Source organism: Vanessa atalanta, chromosome 27, assembly GCF_905147765.1.
Source record: "Vanessa atalanta chromosome 27, ilVanAtal1.2, whole genome shotgun sequence".
Taxonomy (NCBI): domain Eukaryota; kingdom Metazoa; phylum Arthropoda; class Insecta; order Lepidoptera; family Nymphalidae; genus Vanessa; species Vanessa atalanta.
Window position 1 is genome coordinate 3,416,103 of NC_061897.1, and position 25,297 is coordinate 3,441,399.

The 25,297-nt window shown below is 32.5% G+C and overlaps 1 protein-coding gene across 1 annotated transcript; it reads left to right on the plus strand.

The window, feature by feature from the left end:
* Positions 1 to 661: 661 nt before the first annotated feature.
* On the plus strand, positions 662 to 23,453 carry LOC125074294 (serine proteinase stubble-like). The gene is made up of 7 exons (XM_047685586.1): positions 662 to 695; positions 5,978 to 6,157; positions 18,945 to 19,122; positions 20,025 to 20,217; positions 21,262 to 21,366; positions 22,553 to 22,660; positions 23,274 to 23,453. Exons 1-7 carry the CDS (start codon positions 677 to 679, stop codon positions 23,451 to 23,453), a joined length of 963 nt encoding a protein of 320 aa, XP_047541542.1. The 5' UTR covers positions 662 to 676.
* The last annotated feature ends 1,844 nt before the right edge of the window (positions 23,454 to 25,297 follow it).

Here is a 25,297-nt window from a genome sequence, read left to right on the forward strand (position 1 = left end):
GAAATAATCTGACATCATCAATCAGTATTCTGTACGCGTTAGATTAACATAAATAAATGTTTGTTTTAGCTACGTAACTCAGAGAAAATGTTACACCAACGAAAGTGAAAAAGGCACGTGACGCTCGCGCCTAACGCTTACTTCCGAATTCTGACTTCCCGCGCATGGACGTCTTGCACAGATTAAATAAGATGCAACATTAAAAAAAAATCTACAACAAAATAAAAAAAATATTTAAAAAAATAAAATACGAAAACAGTTCAAAACTTACAAGAATATACTATAAAAATAAAATTTCTTATCGAGTGCTTAAAATTATTAAAAAAAAAGTTACAGTGTACCAAAGAGTTCGTATAGCATAACATGTGCCAAAAGTGTTGTCAGTGATATGTGCGTGTTTACAATCAGGATGGCGGGAAAACAGAATTTTAAAATTCGAAGAAGATTCGTTTTTGTTTTTTTATTTATCGCACTCGATATTTGTACGTGTTCCGATATTGGTAATGACGTTTTGACTTTACAAGATAATTTAGATTTGAGTGACGAAGTGTCCGATAGACGGAGACCTATAAACGGTCAAGAGAAGGATATTCTATTGTTAGATGCGTTGGGCAGAAGGAAAGGTTCATACCAAAGTTCGTATAGCAGTAGTTCTTCACAGGAAGACGACTCTATAATGGATTTATTAGGAAAAAGTAAGTATTTTAAAAATATCAATAAGGAATATTTATTTTGTTAGTAGATTTTGAATTTTTTTTTAAATTATATATTTTTTTTCATAAATAATAATTTATTGCTTGATTAATATTTATTAATCAAATGAACGTAAATTTAGTCTAGTAAATACATTTATAGAAAGTTGCCAGGTAAAAAAATGCTTAATTTTAACGAAAAAATCGTCACATCGATTGTATTATCACCAGCACTAAAAGCGTGTGCATTAATTTTTGTGTTATCTGTGGAAGTAGTTTTAATATTCAATTGCTAAATTTGACCCTTTAATTTAATTAATCATTAGCATCTTATCTAGTACTTCACTTATGATAATATTTATCAATAATAACATACTAAGTCTTCATAGAAAGTAGGCAATTACTCATCTAGATTGAGTTATTCACTACATCCAGACCTTTTGTGTACGCATTGTATTCTAATATGTAATAAAATATGCATTACACGGCAGACTAAAGAGCAACAGTCGTATGATGGGCAAATAGCAAAGATGTTTAATAATTGAATGTGGCAACAATTATAATATTTATTATAATTGTTTAAAAAAAAAAACATTATTTTTGTTTGTCCTCTTGTCTACTTTTTCACTTTAACTCCTATTGCTAGGCAAGGCAAATATCTACCAAAGGAAAAGGAATTACCAATATGGGTAAAACCTTAGAACAGACGTAAGAAATTCAGCGGGTTCCGTTTTATTTTAAAATGTCCATTACTGGAAATAAATAGCGAGGAGACGATCGATTTTCAAGGATTATCATTTCTATACTTACTTTTCACTTATAATTTTCACCTTTCGCACAAAAATACTAATTCACTCTTATTTCAAATCTAAAAGCCACTACACAGAAAGCGTATAATTACCTTATTTATTACTAATTTGTGAGGTTAGTTAGTGTAATAGGCAAGATATTAATAGGTATAAAAGATGGCACAATAACTGGTATACTTTCCTAGACTATATAAATTCTTGATTACACAAACAGTCTTATAGTTTATTTTATGCTGCATAGTGGTAGACAGCAATTTAATATTTTAAAGTTATATAAATTAAGTTTATTTATAATGTCATAATTATTTTATAGCTAAGTCTATAGTATTCTTTTAGGAAGGTATCACTTTGTCTAAGCTGAGTAGGTGCTGACCAGTCACCACATTTTCTATCGCCAAAGACCAATATTGGTTGTTTGTACATGGGACATAACATCTTGGTTCCCAAGGTTGGTGGCGCATGTTAGGAATAGTTAATATTTCTTGGTTAGAATGTCTAAGGGTAGTGTTAACCACTCACGTTTCCCTATTTGTCAACCTGCCAACCAATCTACGGGGTAATAAAAAAAAAATGTCGACTCGCTCATTGAAATAATTGAAAGACATTGGTGTAAAATTTAGTATGTAAAATTCAAGTGTTTAGAAGTCAAAGTGATGTCATCTGTACTAACTGGCTTTCTTAACACTCATAAGAAGCAAAAGATACTTAATTACATTTAACATTTACAGTAGGATGGAAGAAGAATAGGAAGTTACCCCAATGGATATAATTTCATATCAAATTAGTAACGGAACTCTTGTTAGAGTGAAAATAATCCTCAGATATGGTCTCTAAGTGATTTATCACAAGCGACTATAGACGTGTATTTTTCGTCCTTGTTGGATAAAATGCCACATACAAACATATAAAGACTTATCTGACTTTTGAACTCAGACGAATTTTCTTCACCAAATTTCGGTCACGGTTGCTAATCTCAGCGGAGATTAACCGCGGGAGATATTAAGCCGCTCACTTTCTCTTTTCTGACTCTTAAACCATTCAATCAGATATCACTATCGTTTCAAGTACACAGGACCTGTACTTTAATGAACCTTTTTAGATAATTATGAATAGAAGAATATCGTTGAATTCTGGCTGTACCAAAGTATGTCTTGAATGTAGAACTTCATAACTTTTACTAATATGAACCAGTTCGCGTACCTGGGAACTGTATCTCCAATACATGACTACAAATTTATCGGTGATGGGTATCATGCAAGTTCATCAAGGTACCACCTATTTATCAGATATTCTTCCGCCAAACAGCAGTGTTCCGGTTTTGAGGGTTAGTGAGCCAGTGTAACTATAGGCACAAGATACATATCATCTTCAATGTCAAGGGATGGTTAATATTTCTTATATCGCCATTATTGAGGCTTCCACTTACCTAAATCATAAAACAAGTTCAATCCTAAGCAAATAAGATTTTCCTGGTAAATTAATCCTCGACTCATACTGGCTAGAATACTTAAACCTTGTCAAATAATTTCAGTTTCAAATCCGGACAAGCTTTTTTCCCCAGCTTAATCTCTTTACAATTCATCTCGTGCTCGGTGGTGGAAGAAAATTCACGAGAAATTCTAAGATGCATTCTAAATCGCATTGTATACTCTATTCGAACCATAAGAGGGAAAAGCAAAATAAACAACATTTGACGCGATGTCATTGGTCGAGCTTGATTAATTTATGATATTCACTATGGATTGAAAAAAATGCGTTTTGAACGTCGACGAAACTCTTATCGGAATTTTGGAAGTAAAATTAAAGTGGGTATGAGCAGTTTAGTGTAATAGTGTTGTATTATAAATTGAGATATATTAAGCATAAACTCTTATTAGAGCACAATATAGCTGAGTTATTAGCAAATGGCTTGAAATACGCAAATCTAAGGTTTGTTTATCTTTTTTCCTATTTCGATTGGAATCGGCTGTAAGTATGCTGCTTGGTGTAGTATCTAGAGGAGGCCAGCAATGGTATATAAAAATAAGTGCAAAGAAAATGGCTACTCTGCCTGACTGTATCGATCTGAAAGTAGAAACGAAAATGTCAAACTTACCTTTCTATTTTATAATGATATTATTACATCGTGAAAGTTGATTCCATGTACAAATTATTTCCTTAATAACGCTGATATTAGAACTGTTATTAAATCAATTTTATGTAATTCGTTACATTAATCTTTTATCATGAAGATAATTGGGAGTATTCTATAGATTTCATGAAGTTTGTTCGCTTCTACTTCTTAAGGATTTGGAATATCTCTTTAAAATATTTTTATATACCAGATCATTCAGTTTTACCCACGATCAACATTACTGGTCTGCTCTTTGCGTCGTAGCGTGACGTTATCTAGTCTCTAACTCAACTTGTCTACATAAAACATTGATATTGAAGGACAGACATACAAAGTTGTTCGGAACAAAGTATCCGTGAACATTTGAACCAATAAAGAAATACACTAAAAACATACACGACGAACATTTTCTCAGAGGTGGTGTGCAAGCCCTCAAGTTCGATGTATCACCCAGTCATCAAATATTCTATCGCCAAACAGCAATACTTAGTATAGTTGTATTGTGTTTCGGAGGCTTAGTGAGTGTAACTACAACACAAGGGATATAACACAATCTTAGCTCCCAAGGTTGGTGCATTGGCCATGTAAGGAATGGTAAAATTTTGTTACAAAGCCAATGACCACTTATGTCATAGGTAGGCTTAAGACTACCTATGACAGGTACTAAGGTACTATGTTGCACAAGTGAATTGCCAGGCAAGTGCACTCGATATTCTTTTAATATCTCAAACCAATGGGAGAGTCGGTGACATCCTATAAACATGCAATCAAAACTAAAAAGATGATAACATCATTTTATTATGTAACGCTCACCAGAAATTTTGGTAATTTCAACTTTAAGGGTGAACTTTACGTATACGAAGTCAGGAGGGGGTAGATTTATTTTGGATATAGGAAATACAAGTGGTATAAAAATAACGACACGTATTATTATTATAGTTCATTAATATCAGACCAAGTTAAGAAGTGCTGCAGAAGTGTGTGGGACATATGTGTGGAATACGATGTTTGGGCCAAAGCAATGTACATCCAAATGGTTTCATTGTAGCGGCAAATCTCGACGGAAGTGGCGAACAATTGGTCTAGCATGAAAGAGATGCAACGTGGAAAGGGAGTTCAAAATAATTTGGCCAACAGTAGCATACAGCAGGTCATTCGTGATAAACAATATATTTTAGGAAAAAAGCAGCAATACGTTTCGGGAGTATAATGCTTACATAAATAGCATAATTCACGCAACGATAGATCGATATTATGGCGGTGAATGGCCTCTATAGATCAATTTCTCTGCGCACGCGCACTTTTACTCTCATTCACGTTGTGATGTTTGTAAACACGCGAATGTTTTGCCTTTTTTAATTAGCATAATTTATTTTTTACCAGAAATATGGATGATGCTTTAAAGTTATTTGTTCGTTGTACATGTTTATCAAATTGAATATTTATTTTGTTTTGTATTATAATCGTCTTAGGGTTCCGTACCTTGATTAAAACCATACGAATATCGTATAATCCTGATACTCTATCACAGATTTCTTCGATTCTTTTATTCTATAAAAGACTTCTAAGGAGGTCGTTAATAAGGTCTGGTTGAAATGATCAGATAGTTTGTGAACTATGGCTAATATCCTAACATAAACCTTTATTTTATATCGATAAAATATACCAAACTTAAATCTGGTTCGGAACTCTCCTAGTACTCTAACATGCATGATAGAGTTTCTTCAAGACATTTGTCTTTTTGTACAGTTTTTTTATTCATATATTTAATCATTGATATCTTTAATGATGTTCGTTCAGGTCGTGTGATTCTTTGACTTTCCTTTACGCCCTAGTAATTCAACAAATTGTTTTCAAATTTGATACGAAGATAATAAGTCACGAAGATATCCCATTTATTTAACGTTTGTTGTTAGTATGTGTGGGTCCAACCTTGAAACTAAATTTTTAAACAGGTAATTTTATTTTGATTATTGTGCTCTGATATGAAGGGCTACGCACTTTTCGTACCGTTATACAGAGACCAAGAGAAATTACAAGCACGAATATAAGATTATTGTGTGTGTAAATGCAAGGGAAATAATCATCTTAGCTGTCAAGGTTGTTGGGATCGGTGTGGTGTACTGAATGGTTAATATTTCTTACAGTGACAATGTATATGGCCCATTTCTCCGCCCAACCTATGACATAAAAAAATGGATTTCACTCAAAAACGTTAAGAAACTTCTAGAACTCCTAACAGATTAAGCTGATACTCGATTTGAACAAGAAATATCTCATTGTTTCCGTAGTAAGATTAACTATTGTCTAACAGTAAAGAATGTTGAGTTTTCATTAAACATCGTTATCCTTTTCCTTTACAGTGATACCTCAAACGTGCCGTTATAGAGGAGCAAGGTACCCATGCGGTTTGAGCATATCTTGCGTGCTCGGGGGTGGGAAACCCATGGATCTGTGTTCTGGGGGTATGATCTGGGCGTGCTGTGTGGACAAGGACACGACGGAACGGCCGACGGAGATTGCTCCGGTTGTGCACAATGCCAGTGAGTACTAGTCATTTTAAATCTATCATTTGCATACACGAATCTTGGTATAATATTCTGATGGAGTTTGGTAGTTTGTAGCAAAAGCGAAAATTCTTAACGGACAAATTTTCTTTAATATATAATCTTTGATATCTTTTAAAAATTATTTTGAAGACAAAACAAAAAACACATTTTTATGCTATATATTAATTATTTCTTTAAATTATTTTTATTTACATATTAACGTTAAAACCCCGGACAGTATATCAACGTGTAAACTCGTACATGCTTAAAGCTTAAAGTATGTAATTATTTAGCTTTAAAATATGGCTCATAAATAATTATTCCATTTTATTAACCAATTAGACGTTTTTATAATGAGTGTGTTTGACATTTTGAGAGTAACTCTTATTTTAAGATTTTAATTATACACAAATTAAAAATTAAAAATAGTCACATAAGAAATCGTAACAGGAATTGTGGGAATAATTCTAGAAGAATTTCCCCCTTGAATCACAATTCCGTACTTTTGGGCTAAAACTGAACCAGCCCTCTTATCAGTGAAGGCAATAAAACACTATTAATCCAGGTGGATTTAGTTTTAGGGATACTTTAAATTTGTTTTATTTATTGTATATTTTGCAATAGAAGTATGTGCGTTTATACATGTATATCATATTGTGTAAGACTATTATATGAGCCAAATTTGACAGATTTATGTCAAATAGTTTTTGAGTTATAAGGAGGTCAAAAGTGGCTCCAAATGGTTCGTGTATACACGGTGCTGCTCGCCAGTTCTGTTACTAGAACTTGGCTGACACGCTACCGCGTGTCTAGATTTACAAAACTCATATGATTATTATATTATTTCATATTTATAATTGCACTCTTTCATATTGTGATAACACTCTAATTTTGTGTTTTAATTATTAATTAACTCTATTTTATTCGAATAATCCGTTTAAATGTATTTGTGTGTTTTTAAATAGCAGAGCAGGGGGCGATTCTATTAACAAATAACAATCATGATACGATCTCGATTCTATTTCGGTCCAAATTAATCGTAAATGTGGGCAATTCAACTGAAACTCTTTTCTAGCCGTAACAGAAAAAAAGCCAAATAAACAACATTTGACAGCAAATTGACGCGATATCATTGGTTGACATTTTGATTAATCTGTGATATTCACTACGAATTTGCGAAAAAAAAATCGTTTTGAACGTCGACGAAACTTTTATCGGAATTTGGAAGTAAAATGAAATATGGAAATAAGTAGTTCATTGTAGTAGTGTTGTATTATAAATAAAGATATATTAATCATAAACTCTTAGTAGTGCACAACATAGCCGAGTTATTAGCAAATCGCATGAGATAAGTAAATGTAAGGTTTGTTTATCTTTTTTCCTACTTCCATTGGAATATACTATACCTTATATATTTATATCGGTTACGAAACGATCCTAATTATAGTTCGATCCAACTTCGACTAAATCGCAACTGGATTGTTGTTGAGTCGATTACTTTTATCGATATCGGTATCGATTACGTTTCTATTCGATTGCCTTAAAATGACAATCTTTTACTAGAATTAAATTAATAATAGAACCCAGAGTTAAATTAATAATAGGTAAAGTCGTTATAGTTATATTTAATTCTTGAGTAGAAATTGAAATCAAATCTCTTGTGAAGCGATTACAACATTTAAAAAGAAAGTCGATTCGACCAATTTTATTATTACGTGATATGGTTAATTTCTCACAACGCCAAATTTTAATATTTCTCACAACGCCATTGTCCATGGGCGGTGGTGACCGCTTACCATCAAGTGGCCCATGGCCAAGTATATCTAAAAAAAAATTATTAATGTTAGATTATGTATCGCTAGCTTGAACTTTGGTAGTAGGATAGAATGTAAATTACTAACTCGAGTTTGAAAACACAATCAACAATTAAGATCATGTGTTCTAACCAATGGGCTATCACGACTCAATAAATTAAATAATTATATTTGAATTATCAACAAATAGTTTTATTAATACAATCAAATTACAAAGAGCTGAGATGGCCCAGTGGTTAGAACGCTTAACCGATGATTTCGGGTTCAAACCCAGGCAGGCACCACTGAATTTTCATGTGCTTAATTTGTGTTTATAATTCGTGCTCGGCGGTGAAGGAAAACATCGTGAGGAAACCTGCATGTGTCTAATTTCAACGAAATTCTGCCACATGTGTATTCCGCCAACCCGCATTGGAGCAGCGTGGTGGAATATGCTCCAAACCTTCTCCTCAAAGGGAGAGGAGGCCTTTAGCCCAGCAGTGGGAAAATTTACAGGCTGCTAATGCTAAAAAAAAAACAAATTATATCTTACTGTTAAACATTTCCCGTCGATGCTATCACATCGGCGAACGCTGACTGATTTGACACACTCGAGGTCCCTCGTTTATTATTAACCGTCCGCGGTCCGGAGGCGCCCTTAGGACGCGCGTACTCTAAGCCCTTCAGTGGGCTCTCAACATCCGCCAGAGTCTTCCGCGATTCGCCCACCCGCCCGGTGACGCTGTAGAGGCCACTCAGGCCAACCGCAACTGTCATTCGAAAAAAAACAAACTGTTAAACATACTACTTGATTATAGGTAATTCCAACGTTTTATTGAAATCGCCAATGATCAAATCGATTAAAATTATTAAACTATAAATATTTAACTAAATACATATTTTATATGGTCTGTGATTTAGAAAAGCTTAATCGACATAATCAAAAATCAAAATCAAAATACACTTTATTAAAGTATATTTTGATTAAGGCTTTTAACACTTTTGAATCGTCACTTAAAAAACTATATTAAGTGAAGCTCGGTGGTAGTTGCTAAAAGATATTACAACACTAATGACTTTTTAGTTGAGTGCACACCTTGGGAATGAAATGATCGCCTCCAGGCTGTTTCAAATAACTAAAATTGTACATGGAAAAAGGTTAAAAAAAATATATATATATATATCCCGCTGAGTTTCTTTCCCCGGTTCTTCTCAGGTCCGAGGTGCTAAATTCCGAACCGGTGGTAGATTTTTGACAATCAATAAGCAAGTGTAAACACTTCTATATTGAATAAAGATTTTTGACTTTGACTTTGACTTTGAGTTTCATATGTAAATCATTGATAATGATTGTTTTCCAAGTATATTACTTGATTTTACGTTACAACCACACCACTAAGAGAAATATGCTTCACTGTGGAAGCAGCAAAATCGTAATCAAAATAAATTTAATTCAAGTAGGCTTTTACAAGCACTTTTGTATCGTCATTTATCAAACGATATTAAGTGAAGCTACCACCGGTTCGGAATGTAGATTCTAACGAGACGAACCGGCAAGAAACTCAGTAGTTGCTCTTTTTCAACATCTAAAAATACAGTCATGTTAGTTAGTGTTTCCGTCTTTATATATTTACTTGCTAGAGACAAAGCATTGTACAGTTGCGAATATTTTTGAGCGCAATTTTTAATTCTATACAATATTCTTGCAAAACTGACCTAGTTTTTATTTCGTGCGCACCGAAACGAATGGCGAAGTTTTATCACAAGACATTGAATTATGAAACTGTGTTATGTAGGAGTACAAAATACTCTCTCTCGCTGAGTTACACGCGCGAGTTACAAACGGAAAGCGATTTAACTAAATACGTAATAATTTAAAAATTATTAATTCGTAATATTAGTATTTCTAATTAAACGTTGTCCTAATGGGCTTGGAATTTATTTCTTAACTAGCTGTGCCCGCGACTTCATGCGCGTTGTTTGAATTTAAGTTATTTGGATATTGTAGCGTGACTTTATTTTTATTCTATATATAATTCTAAAATAAAAGAAGCCTAAGGTACTCCTTATTACATCCGCTATCTGCTAGTGAAAGTCCCGAATACAAAAATTGTAAAAAAAAATATTTTGATATATGTACCGTGTATACATATGCCTTTAGTAAAAATGGGTTATTAAATATTACAAAAAGACACTCAAATTTTATTATAGTCTCTACTGTAATATATATATATAATATCTTACATATATACATAGTGGTAATATATAAGAATTAATTACAAGCGATTTTTTGCAGACAAAAATTTTGTTAAGAAATTTGCTTGGAGCAAATTGGTTGAGTAATTGTCCATGGGCGGCTTGTCATTTTCAGATGAGCCTGTCGGGTGATGCTCGTTTGTCACCTGAGCTATAAAAAAAATACCATTGTGTGAAGATGACCACTTACAAATAGTTGGCTCGTGGTTCTATTTTTAATATTTAATACAAACTTTTATATTGATGAACAAACTTATTTTTTTCCCAAATTTTTAGGTAATTTGATATTATTATCTTATCTCTATTATAATACACATGTATTATACATATTAATATTCCTTTTAAATAACTCTGTTTATTGATGACAACCCCATTAAAATCCGTTGCTTAGTTTAAAAGATCCAAGCGGACAGACAGTGGGAAGCGATTTTTTTGTATATTATGTTAAGAAGCTTCACGTGTTAGTTTTTACTTTGAAGTAAAAACTAACACAGACTCAGAAAATAATATAGAAAAACTAACGAATCGTTTTCTTTATTATTTTGAGAGTGTTTCGTGGTTTAAGTTTGTTCGTCATAAAAATATTAATCGTATTTAGGAACACGTGCCCGAAAATTATTGTTTTAATTATTTTTGATAATTGAAAACTGTTTGATTATTAAATTAATAATATTTAGTGGATTTTGAGATGTTAAATTAGTTTGAAATATTTCACCGTCCATAAATAGGTGTTATCAAATTGAGTGAATAGTGCCCCCACTCATTTTTGTTATAAAAGGCCGAACGCCGCCCGCCCGCGGTATCGACTTGTTCGAGCCGTCGGAGCGATCGGTCCTCTTCAGATTGGAATAAATCAGAGATGAATATTTCCTGAGTTTAATTTCATACCTTCGAGGATGGATCCAAACCCTGACAGTCGTGACGTCAGCCATGCTGACGTCATGTTTTTTAAAAACAAGCCGAGATATGCTACTCCGTCATATATTATATTTTCATACTTTCTCTATCTTCAATGTCTTGTACCACAAGCCTAACAAGTTAACGCGTCGATTGTTCGAACTTAACTACAATTAATGAGTGTATTATTTCCGGATCTGTATTTTTACGATTCATTATCTCGTCGGCACATTTCGTAATGTATTATGTTTACACTTTCTCGAGCGTTTATAATAACGTTTGTATTTTTATAACGTTACGTAACGAAAATGTGGCCCGAATTGTATAATTGTTACAAGAATTTAAAATTGAAGAATGCGAGTTCTTTCCTCAATAATATTATTAATGGGAAATAAATACGTTTGTTACAATTACATGTTTTTATTTTTATATTTGTATAATATTTATAGGCGGCCAGCAAGTCGAAAGCAGCCTGTAGACTCTGTGAGAAATAGAAATCATTCCTTATTACATTTTTTTACATTAACAACCTGTAAATTTCCCACTGCTGGCCTCCTCTGCCTTTGAGGTTTGAAGTTTCTTCAAAACGTTTTCCTTCACCGCCGAGCGCGAGGTGAATTATAAACACAAATTAAGCACATGAAAATTCAGTGGTGCTTGCCTGGGTTTGAACCTGAAATCATCGGTTAAAATGTACGCGTTCTAACCAGTGAGCCACCTCGGCTCATACTCGTCGAAACCATTATTAAATTGTAAATGTTGTAAGCGCTGTAAATAGTCTTCGTCGCCAACCTTGTGAGTTATGTCCTTTTGTTACTAGCTCACTCTCAAAATCTTGAAACTCTTGAAATCAAAACACAACAATACCAAGCACTGTTGCTTGGCGGTCGAATATCTGATAAGTAGGCAGTACCTACCAAGGCGGGCTTACACTCTGCCCTAGCTCTACCACCAAGCACTACTACCAGTTGACTTAAGTATGGGTTGAAAAAAAAGGAAAAAGTCCTTTATTGCTTAATTCTACTACAGATTTTCACGACACGTCTCAGATGTATCACAGATGTATCACAGACAGATATATCATTTCCTAAGGCAGACCGAAATCATAGTTTCTTAATAAGTAATAAATATCTATTATATTAAATTTAATGTGTATTTTAGATGCTTAATAAATATATCAAAATAGTCTAAGCTTAATAATATTGTATAAAACTAATCGTTTATTCAATGAAATTATTTAAAACAAAATTGTTATAGAGTGACTTTATACTAATTATTTTAAATTACTACATTATGAATATATTAATTGTTTAGTAATTAGTTAGTAATTTGTAATTGTCTTGTCTGTTCTCCCTTTTTATACAATATAGTAGAAAAAAGTTGTGTTAGGTTAATAGATAAAACTGTCCTTTTCCATGCCGTGATAACTTTTAATTGAAACAACACTAAGCTAAATATGTAATTACCTTTATTTTTAAACTATAAATGGTGTATGTTTTGTAAGTTGTCCTTAATGATAAAAATAAATAAATATAATTCCCAAAAATAGCCATTGGTTTTGTTAGCCATTATCTCGTAGTCAGTTTCAAGAAAAATTATAATATACAAGATCGCTCAGTCAATAAAATAAGAGTGCATTATTTTTATTAATGAAATCCGGCAAACACTAAATGACAATTAATATTTAAATCTCAGATTAAAAAGTTTAATTGGATTAAATTTTTATATAGTTTATATCTACGACTTGTCGAGTATAGTTTTAAAGATTATTTATTCTCATAAAGACAATTACATCACTTACATGAGTACACAATTGAAAAAAACAATTTACAGACATTTATAGACAGGAGAAAATAACATACAGATCATCAAACACAACTAATATTCTATATAAGACAGTCATTTTTGTAATAATATAATGAGACAGTCGCTTTTTACACGCGCTGTGAAAATTTGTCACAAACAAACATCCACGAAGAGCGAAGTAACGTGTAAAAGCTAGTTGACAGTTATGTCGATAAAATAATCGGGTGGTAATTATTAATTAAAATTTTAAAGAATATAGAATTTCTAAGTATAAAATTTACCAAACTTTACTAAGCAATACAAGCTTACAGCGAACTAAATGATTTCTTTTCCGTTATTAAAATGCCAAAAATAAGATATTCTTACAGGAATTTCATAATTCCGAATGAACACGTTTATAGTCTGTAGTACATTAAAAAAAAAAACTAAGACAAAAGTTACGAATTAGAGAGAAATTGCCCAATTTTCTGGTCAAAGAAGTTACATTTAAGAGAAATCCGGTGAAAGTCGCAGCAACACGCCTAGTCGAGCGTTAACACAATAGTCTTGGACGACACTTAAAAAAAAAAGTAATTGTATATCCGGGACGAGTTATCTAAGTTTGGAAAGTACGTTAATGTCCATAATTACACGGTATTATAGAATTTCATTATAGATTTGGTTCATAATAATAATTCGAAATTAGAAGAGATTATGATGGCGAATTATAAGAGGAGAGAATTCTGATATTCGAAAAAGGAATTGTCTGGTGATCGTTTGATTGGAGAAAAGCTAAATTGATGATATATTGAGTGATTTATATTTCGAACAGTTGTAATCTTTGGTTAACGTTATACTTACTATCAAATGTTTAATTTAGTTCTTTGCCTTCCAAAACTGATAAAAAAAAATTAAATCAATAAGAATTATCATTACCAAAGTTTAAATATAATTATGGTAACCTTTTTTCAAGGATCTATTACAAAAAATTGTTCCCATGATATTATTATAAGTTACTGAGTAACTACATAGTTTCTAGTCGGTTCTTCTCGTCAGAATCCACAGCCTCGATCACATATCGAGGCTGTGTTTATTATATATTATATAAAATGAAAATTCAAAAACCATTATAAGATATTAAATTATATTATTACACGCGTAATACAGAATTTCTTTGCCTACCATTGTGACATTTACTTTTTTTTTACATTAGTACTAGTAAATAAAATATTTTGAATGAAAATAAAACTGTTATTAAATCACTAAACTGAAATCGTATACAATTAGTACTTTACAATTAGGTAAATAAATAAAAAAAAAGGAAATACAATACATGCAATTAAACTTACGTAAGTATAACGAACAATTACGTACAGTTTTAGGAAGCAGCTTGGTGATATAATTAGTTACGTCGACTATTTTAATTATCTATTACAAATTAATACTTCTTGTCTGTTCGTTTATGCACGCATCACATGTTCACGCATCGTTGATCCAGTTGAGTTGTAACTTTGAACGTAACATTCAACATTTGCAAAGTACCTTATGGCCTAGTGGTTAGATTACTTGAATTCAAAAATAATATATCGGTATCAAGCCGAAGATTTTTTGAATCGTCGATATTTGAACACTAGCACCGTTTCGGAAAGCAGCTTTCAGCGAGAAGAAACGGCAAGAAACTCGCATCTTTGCTCTTTTCAAATAAACAGATTTACAATGCTGTTTTTTTACAATAATTACTGTCCTGTGTTGGAACCCGAGCCTAAATCCTGGCGTTTTTTTTCTAAAAAAAGTATTATTTTAATGATTAATAAGATTTACTCTTAATAAACTTTTTAAATTTATTAAATGGTAAATTGATTATATTTCCCGGTATCTTATTATATATGCGTATACGATTGCCCAAAAACGTTTTCTGTACCGTATGCATCGATCATCGATCATCGTATCGAATAAGTTCCCAAGACCTTAGCCCAGCAGTGGAAACTTTACATGTTGATGCCCTTACTCTTAATTTCCTTCAATGGAAAGTAGGTGACATCTGTCACACAAAATTAATGCTTAGAATAAAGATAGGCTTTACAATGCATTCGGCACATTTGCTTCTGATATAAATTATGTGAATAGACTGAAATATAGGGTACAAATAATAGAGCATATTTTAATTGCAATTAAATAGCGACTTGCTATCCCTTTTCAACCACAAACAATAAGGAGATAGCAATAATCGTGCCTTGCTTGCTATTGGTTGATGAATGCCATTGGTGAATGCTCACTGCTGCCATCTAGCTTACACTAGTGTTTGAGTTTTATACAGGTTCGTCAGGGTAGGCACTTATGTAAGTCTACCGCTATATATTGTATTAATATGTTCCGCTTTGGATTAAAAATTTTAATATCACGCCTGGCATATTAACAGTGCCATAAATGAAAGATATTTATAAAGATTTTATAAACTTGCCAAAGAAAAAAAATGTACCAGCATGTGTCGTGGTGAGATCACGGCAATTCTGTCAGAGCCCCAATAGAGGGTAGGCTATAAGCTGATGAACAAGACGGCTGTAACTCAGAGACTCGGTGATGACGAGTTTTGACGTTTCTGCAAACGACACTATGTAATGTGAAGTAGCGACGAATCTTTGTTAATTAATATTTATGTATTTTATTGATGCCCTAACATCGGCCATACCCTAAACATCAAAAAATCCCAAACGCCCAACATAATAGATACTTTTTATTAAATATTTTATCTTTAATGTATATAATATAAATACAATTCCTTCCTCGTATATATTTCTATTGTTTTTTTTCTTGAATATAGATATTAATATATGTAGTTAAGCAATAGATAGTAAATCAAACATTTCACAACAGGTGATCTAATAGACTTCATTGGTACATTCCCACACGAAACGTATGATTATCAAACAAATACACAATTCGAGGACCCGATCATCATCTACGCGGACACAAACCGCCCGAAACCGCACTACAACCGCCCAAAGCCGGTCACAGACCGCCCTGAACCGGATCAAACCGGATTTCAGAAACCAGATTGGAACATACAAGACTACGATCAGAATCACTATTACCACGTCAAACCGTCGTATCATGAAAGCACAACACGTTTACCGGATTCATTCTACCCGGATGTAGGTTCGAATAAACCGGACAGTGATGATGATTATGTACCGGTGCACACGAACGGTCATAAGCCACAGAGACCTAGCTACCCGGGTGAGATACATTTTGTAAAATCGGGTTATATTCTTCTTTCTTATTTTGGTGATGAGAAAACTCAAGAACTTTTTTTATAGATTTATATATATATATAAATATTACTGTAATATACAATATAATATGAGTAATAAAGGAAAAAAATGATAACAATATTGTCTTACACGTACATTGCTACTGAAATAATCGACTAAGATTTATTACAATGCCATTAATTATGAGCAAAATCACTAAAAATTAGGTGACACATTTGCTCAACGCTGACCTCTTGCATTTAAAAATGACACATCCTTCTTTACATTATTAATCGCTATATAAACAAATATATAATTAGATCCGTTAATATATAAATAAATGCATGTGTCTAATAAAAATAATTGTTAGTCACACAGAGTTGTGTCATTTACTTCATGTATAATGAAGTTTGATGTTAGTTATTGGTTAGTTTAAATGCATATTACTTATTTTTTATATAGAACATTGAATTAAGGGATTATTTCTAGAAAAATTCAGAATGGTACCGCAAACCTTTCTACCTCCATAGTAAATATTGTGTGCTTAGTAATTTGAGGTAGAAATTTGTGGTGTGTGTGGTGCATTGGCATTGTGAGGAATGGTATCATTTCTTACATGTGGTGGTGACCACTCAGGTGGTCAAATTTATTTTTTATCCCAAGTTGATTTTTCGTTATATAACTAATGATAGTTGCCGATTTTCTTGAGTTTTCTCCAATATGGCCGTTTGTCTCTTGCTTGTTAATACCGCACTGCGTTTTTATAATCATCGTGCACTTTTCTGTTTTTTTGTACAGCACCTGCTTTTAGAACTTACAACAGCAACTAGACTATTTAATCTATTTAGCATTTTGCATATGTATATATTTTTTATGTCGTAGGTAGGCTGGAAATATGCTGCCTGATGGTATGTGGTAGACACTGCCCATATACATAACTATAAGGAAATATATGAATCATTCCATCAACCTTGGGGACTTAGATGCTAAGTCCCTGGTGTCTAGAGCTGGAGAGAGGCTAGTGTAACTGGCTAGTGTAACTATACACTAGCCTCACACTCTCACCCTTCAAACAGCAATCCTTTCATGTTTCAAATAACTAAAATATAATTATTATTGTACATGCAAAATGGAAAAAAAAATATATATCCCGCTGAGTTTCTTTCGCCGGTTCTTCTCAGGTCCGAGGTGTTAAATTCCGAACCGGTGGTAGATTTTTGACTGTCAATAAGCAAGTGTAAACACTTCTATATTGAATGAAGATTTTTGACTTTGAGTAAGTGTTGCTGTTTGGCGGTAGAATATGTAATGAGTGGTTTCGGCGGATATTATATTGGAGCATAGTATTTGACCAACAAATGATATAATTCAACGTTGTACTCTAGTGTGAAAACATCATCCAGCTTATGAAGTATTAGTAAAGACGAAATTTTAGATGTTGAATTCGCATTTCCAAGATTCATCATTCGATACATCCAATAAAAATCAGTGGATGATATTAAATTCAAATTTAATATAATTGATTGTTATTTAAAATATTGATTATAATTAGTAAAAATGTTGTCTTTTTTAGTAAACATTAAAATATTTACTAAAAAAGACAACATTTATATATTTGATTGATTTGATATTTAAATTTTTTTTTTATTAATTTGACCGAATTTAATTTAAATAAATATAAGTAAGTATGTAGAAACTTTGATAGAAACATTTTAAGTTATATGTGATGGAATTAATCACTCCTTGTAGTTCTTGCTTCGTGGTAGGGCTTTTTGTGAAGCCCTACCATTATACTTTGGGTAGGTACCAATCTCTAATCGATTCTTCTACCGCTAAATAGCTATAGTTGATTTTTCTTTGTTTTGGTTATATTATTAAAAGCTACTGCAAAAAAATTATGATCGCGTGAAATGGTCGCCAGAATTCTATCATAATTTCCCTGCTAGACCGCAGTTTCGATTCTCTGGACGAAAAATGAATCACCAGTAGAGGCCACGTGTATGTTTAATTTATAAAGTAACTTGTCTTTATAAGATAATGAGAAACAATTACCTTTTGTTATCCCAAGGAAATTTTCTCGTAATTATATTCAAAAAATCAAACATCAAATTTAAGAATAACAACTTGGACACAACTTGGAAAACCAAAGTTGGATGTTTAATGAACACAATCGTAATCATTAGTGTGATAAGAAAATACGTCGTTAATGGCTCATAGGTAAATAACCACGCCAAACAAAGAACGCAATTAGAGAATTTATTAATTTGCATGTTAAGCACAGTTCCTTTCTGGGATAAGATTTCGGTACTTTTAACATTAAGGCTCTTCGCACATCTGTCGAAGCGCAGCACAGAGGTTTTTTTGGTGTACATACACTTATATTGAAATAATAAATCAAACGATTAATCGAGAGCATCAAAGCGGCCATGCGCAAATAATGACGTAATGTCGCAAAATCGCGCAGAATCGCGTTTTTACTCGAGGATCCGCGCGCAAGTTCGAACATCTTACTGTGTACACGTGTGAAACCTGTGCTTCGCCAGATTTTCATAGACTGACAACTTTGTTTACAGACTAAACTTGCACTATTATTATGTTTTGTATTTTTATGTGTTATTTTACAATATATCTGTTATAAATATTTTATTTTCTTATTATTTACATATATTTTATTACAAAGAACATTTTTTATATGGCAACATATGTACACACAACTACAATTTTACTCCCAATTTTTAAATCTACTATCAATTTAACTTTTATTCTTATTAAATTTTAATTAAACAATTAAAATTCCAGGTTGCGGTGAACATTACACTCGCTCAAATCGGATAGTAGGGGGTCACTCGACGGGTTTTGGTTCCCACCCATGGCAAGCCGCTCTCATCAAGTCTGGCTTCCTCAGCAAGAAGTTAGCGTGTGGTGGTGCTCTTATATCCGATAGATGGGTGATCACGGCTGCGCACTGTGTCGCTACGTGAGTAAAGCCATATTACAAAGCATAAAAAAAATTAGAAGTTTAATATAATATATAATTTTAACAATTATGATCCTGTACAATAACATTATTATTTTTTCGATAGGTTTTTTTATTTTTATCTTATCACATTTTATTTATCTATTTTATTCCGTTCAACAATGTGTACACTGATTAAAATAATATAATATAACAAAAGGAAAATTCTATTCTAAGTGTCACAAGTACTTAAAGAAGGACACAGCATGCATTAAAAGAAGACAATCAACATCTTAACCTAGTGTAGCTTCTTAATTTTAAAAGTACTTAAAAAGAAATGTTATTCAAACAGAAAAAAACTAAATAAAAAACATATATATGAGAAAGGATGCATCAATTTAGACGTATTAATCAAATAGTACATAGCAAACAAATCCTCAAGTCGTATGGAATAATTTTTGACTTGTGCATCTTCTGTAGAAATTTTCATCATGAAATAAAGTATGCGTCAAGCATTTGCAATAAAAATTCGATATAATTTTGTCCAAATTTATAAATATATATTTTGTTGAAAATATATTCTGTAATCATACACTTATGTGCACATCGATCGATGATCGATGATCGAAAAATCGAAAACTTGGGGTCGTAGGCCAATAGTACTGGAAACTTAGTTATAGTTTTCTAAAGTCCATTTTATTACGTAAACTGCTCCTGAGCAGTTGAATTTGAATTTATCGAGACACATATTTCGCCCTTAGTGGCCGGATATATCAGGATATATATTGCACGAGATAGTGCATAAGTTTATGCACAAGTGCATACAATATTACTTTCATAAACAAGCAAATCTAATGAGACCAGAGTGATAGATTGTTTTAAATAATTAGTTAATAGCCAATAATATTTTACCCCCTCCCCAGCACACCAAATTCTCAACTCCGAGTTCGTCTCGGCGAATGGGACGTACGTGACACTGGCGAAAGATACTCGCACGAGGAGTTCGCTGTCCAACGCAAGGAGGTCCATCCGGCCTACGAGCCTTCAGACTTCAGGAACGACGTCGCCCTAGTCCAACTGGACAAAGGAGTCGTGTTCAAACAACATATAATACCTGTAAGTGTAAACTTTTTATGGATATACATTAACAGCCTGTAAATTTCCCACTGCTGGGCTAAAGCCTCCTCTTCCTTTGAGGAAAAGATTTGGAGCATTCCACCACGCTGCTCAAATGCGGGTTGGTGGAATACACATGTGGCAGAATTTCGTCGAAATTAGACACATGCACGTTTCCTCACGATGTTTTCCTTCACTGCCGAGCACGAGATGAATTATAAACACAAATTAAGCACATGAAAATTCAGTGTTGCTTGCCTGGGTCTGAACCCGAAATCATTGGTTAAGATGGATAAGATGTTAGATTCTACCGAAAAGAATCGGCAAGAAGCTCAGTAGTTACTCTTTTTCAACATTTAAAAATACAGTCATGTTAGTTACATACAATTATATATGCATGTAATATATCCTGCCTGGAAGTCAACAACAATAAACGAAAAAAAATATAACACAAAAAATAATATAAAAGTATTTTTAAAGTACAAGCCAAATCTATTTCCTACATTTTATTTATTTGAATCAAGTATGACATCATCACTAATATTATAAATGCGAAAGTAACTCTGTCTTTCGGTCTGTCTGTTGCTCTTTATGCTCTTTAAATTTGATGGAATTTCGTATTAACCAAGCTTAAACTCCAAGGAACGATATTTCTATGGCAAAGGCCTGAAGACCAAACCCTAAAACATGAGCGAAACCGTGGTCGACAGCTTATTTCAATAATAGTCTTGTTAACTTTATATATTTCTATGAACAAAAATCACTTTCTCGGTACCCCAATATATGGCGAACGTAACAGGTACAAGGGACATCTTAACATCTTAGTTCCCAAAGTTGGTGGCACATTGGTGATGTACGGTATGGTTAATATTTCTTACAGCGCCATTGTCTATGCGTGGTGGTGACCCCTTACCATCAGGTGGCCAATTTGCTCCTCCGCGTATAAAAAAAAAGCTGAAGGCAACCACTTGTTATTCATAAAGATCCAAGTACAATGAGGTCTGTTCCGAAGATGTATCACAATCGTTGATTTCCGCATTTCAGGTGTGCCTTCCTCAGAAGCAAATGAAATTAGCAGGAAAAATGGCGACTGTCGCGGGGTGGGGGCGAACGCGACACGGACAGAGTACGGTGCCTTCGGTATTACAGGTAATTACATTATGATCACCATTACAGAACTAGAGCGACTGGACTGATCTAGACCAATGATCCCGAGGTTCTGGATTCAAACCACACCACTGATAAAAGTTATTGGATTTATCTGTCGAAAAATTCTCAGTACTATATATTATTCTCATCAAGTCTGGAAGTTGGAAGTGTGTTCCCGCGCCTCGGAGAGCACGCAAAGCCGTTGGTCTTGCGCCTGAACTCTTTCCGGTCGTGTCGGACTTATCGTCTCATCGGATCATGAGAGTCATGGAATAGAGAGTGCACCTTTTTTGGCGCACACTCTTGTGCACTATTATGTGTCCTGCGTTGGCTGGTCTCCCATGAGATTGGCTGCTGTGGCGTAAATCAGTCAGGACGACAACATAACAAGCTCACCTCTCTTGGACAATCATTATTCTTCAGTCAAAGCATGGCAGGCAAGGCAGGATAAAAGGCTGGATAAAAATCTAGTATTATATTGAAATCCTTTCTTGTTGTGATCTTTAAGGTTATTCAACCATTCTATTCCATGTGGGTTCCTAGACATTTGGTTGGTTTTCATGCAAAATATACTTCCTGGTTTCCTCGTGATATGATTTCCATTTACGAGATGTATTATTAAACTTAAATCATAGTTAAAATTTACTTTTTGTAAATAGGTCATCTCAAGCATGTATTTTATTAATTTTCGCTAAAGAAATGTGTGTCTGAACCAAGCATTAATATATCAAAATATACTTTGAATAAAGTTAATTTTGATATATTACTGTAGGCTCTTGCGATAATTTATGAAAATCATTTAAATAATTAAATTAAACGTAAAACCAAGACAAGAAACTCAGTAGTCACTCTTCAACAATCAGTTACAAATATTTTTAAATACAGCGTAACAAGTTACCACTGGTTACTCATACTTAAGTACGCTTACATAAATATGTTTCTTATTTGCCTATCTATACTAATATTATAAAAGCGAAAGTAACTCTGTCTGTCTGTTTGTCTGTTGCAATTTTACGGCCAAATCACGAATCCAAATTTGATGTTTTTTTTTATGCATATAACCTGACAATCAACCATTAAATCACGAGCAAAGCCGTAGTCGACAATTAGTTAGAAAATAAATTAGTATTTCTAGGCTTTTAAACAGAATGTTTTGTTTTTACGTAATATAATTTAATTATTTCAGGAAGTAGACGTGGAAGTCATACCCAACGAGCGCTGTCAGCGCTGGTTCCGCGCTGCAGGCAGACGGGAGACCATACACGATGTCTTCATCTGCGCTGGATATAAAGAGGTACACAATCCAATGGGAATTACTAATATAACGATGCCTCCATATCATTATAATTTATTTAGAAAAAGACTCATCTTATTAGATAATCATCTCAGACAATTACGTATATGAATGTGTGTATTTCAGCTCAATACACGAGGAAAAGCCTTTTCCATAGCACGATATTTAGGAATAATCACAAACATCGAATATAGTTCATTGACCTTCCCTTTGCCTCTTTTTTTCATTTATATTCATATTTATAAAATTATCAAGAATATAACTTTAATACTAAGTAGCATACAAGTTATTAGAAGGTAAGTTTAAATTATTTTATGTTTATATGCTTGAATGCGTTGCCCAGACACTACAAATAAATAAAAAAAAATACTTCTAAGCTACTATTTACAGGAGCAAAAAATTTACCATAGACAATTTTACCAAAATTACTGTTCTAAAATCTGTATAATCAAATACACGTATTTAGTACTTCCCAATGTGTATCGAATAAACTGATTGCCAAAAACACAATTAACCCATTAGTCATTATTTTTTGTCCATTCTCCGTTGAGATTTGCCGCCGTGGCGAAAACCTATCAATTCCAAATTAAATACGATTAATATCCAACTTTAGGGAGGAAGAGATTCGTGTCAAGGTGACTCTGGAGGGCCGCTGACAATGAAATATGAGGGGCGAAGCACCCTGATTGGACTGGTCTCTTGGGGCATCGGCTGCGGCAGAGAACATTTACCGGGTGTTTACACAAACATACAGAAATTTGTACCGTGGGTTGATAAATTGATAAACACTTAATTCTATTTAATCACATTTACCTTCTGGTAAAGGTAACTTTCTGAAATATTAATGTAACTTACCTTACCTTGATTACTAACTTTCGTAAATATGACAAATTGTCATTCCTACCAAAATACTGTAAAGAAAAATACCTTTTTTTTAAGTGTAACTAATGTGTTAATTATTTTCTAGCCCTTAAATTTCATAACATCGAATTGATGTTCGTATGCTGTGATATATTTAATTATATATTATTTACTAAAAAAAACTAATTCTACAAAGCGATCACAGTTTCAGATTGATATTCGCAAAAAATTTTAGCTAAAGTTGAGTATTAATGAAACTTACCTTTACACATTTTTATCCTATATGACAAAGGTAATTATGAACGAAACTCAAAAAAATATTTTTACCTTAAAATTTAACTTTCATATTTGATTAAACGTTTATAAAAGATCTCTTTTGATAATCTTTTTATTTTCATGTATTTGTAAATAGGTGCTATATAATATATTCGTAAAACATAGCGTTACATATTATAAATAAAATATATACTCGAATTTATATTTATATAAAAAAAATAATGTATTTTAGAGATTTATTTTTGTATAAAATCGAATTTATTTTTTTAAATTATTGTTTAATATATATGTATATTTATTTATTGTTAAGATTTTACTCTGAATTAAATAAAAATCCTAAATTAGGATGTTAAAGACTATGTGGTCTAAATATTTTCATTTTAAGTTAAATAATTTATTTTTAGACTAATTGTTTTTGTAAAATTAGTTTTACGCTTTTTTAAAATAAAAAATAATAATAATACAAACTATTTTTTTATTCTAATTAATGAAATATAAATAAAGAAGGGCATGTAATTAATTAACTCTTATAATAATCGTAATCAAAATTATTTTTAATTTCATGAAAATAAATAATTAAAATAAAATTATTAATATGATAAATGCAATATCGTGCTATTTTCATCATGACTATAACACTATCTATAAATTTAAACGTTCACAATTTAAATTTGTATGTTACGAGACTAGCCCTAGCCTCCAATACGGTGCTACGTCATAGGATATCATAATTAATAATATCATTAATAATGCCACATTATTATTATTACATATTATTACAATTATTATTGTAATTAATTGATCAATAATTTGTACAACTTTAGTTGATATTATTTTATAACATTTAAGTTTAATGCCAGTAAGCATTTAACACTATTTCTTATTTTAAAAGTGATTGAGCTGTTATAAGAAAAACAATTGGATGATTGTGGGCATTGTAAAAATATAGAGAGAGATTGAAACATCATTGTACAACATAATTTTATTTTGCCATCCCGAACTACTGTAATTACCTGTAGTAAAATATTAATTGAGCAACAGATAAAATGTGGCGTTGTCTCGTGATTTCGTACGACTTGACACTTAATTTGCGGAAACAGCTTTATATAAAAATCATTTAATCGTTTTTCATAACGCGATAAAAAGTATCCAATCAAAAACAGACAGTCTCGCAACGCAGTCCTACATTGAAAAAATAATCTGAGATCGAATGTAAAACCAAGTCAGTTATATTATTTAGTATCTATAGAAGCACCTATTCGACTAATTAGTGACTTACAACCATTTGATGAAATTTTGTAGCATACAATTTATTAGTAAGTATAGTGACCGTAGATTATAGAAATAAAAATGTATATTAGACAAAAATTGGTGAGAGGAGAGGTAGCTATGGGGGATAACCTAAGTTACGGCTCTATCTTCGCCATATAGTAAATTACATTAAGGGAGTAAAAGTATTACCTAATACTGAAAAATAGGGGTCTAGTATATTGTGCAAGA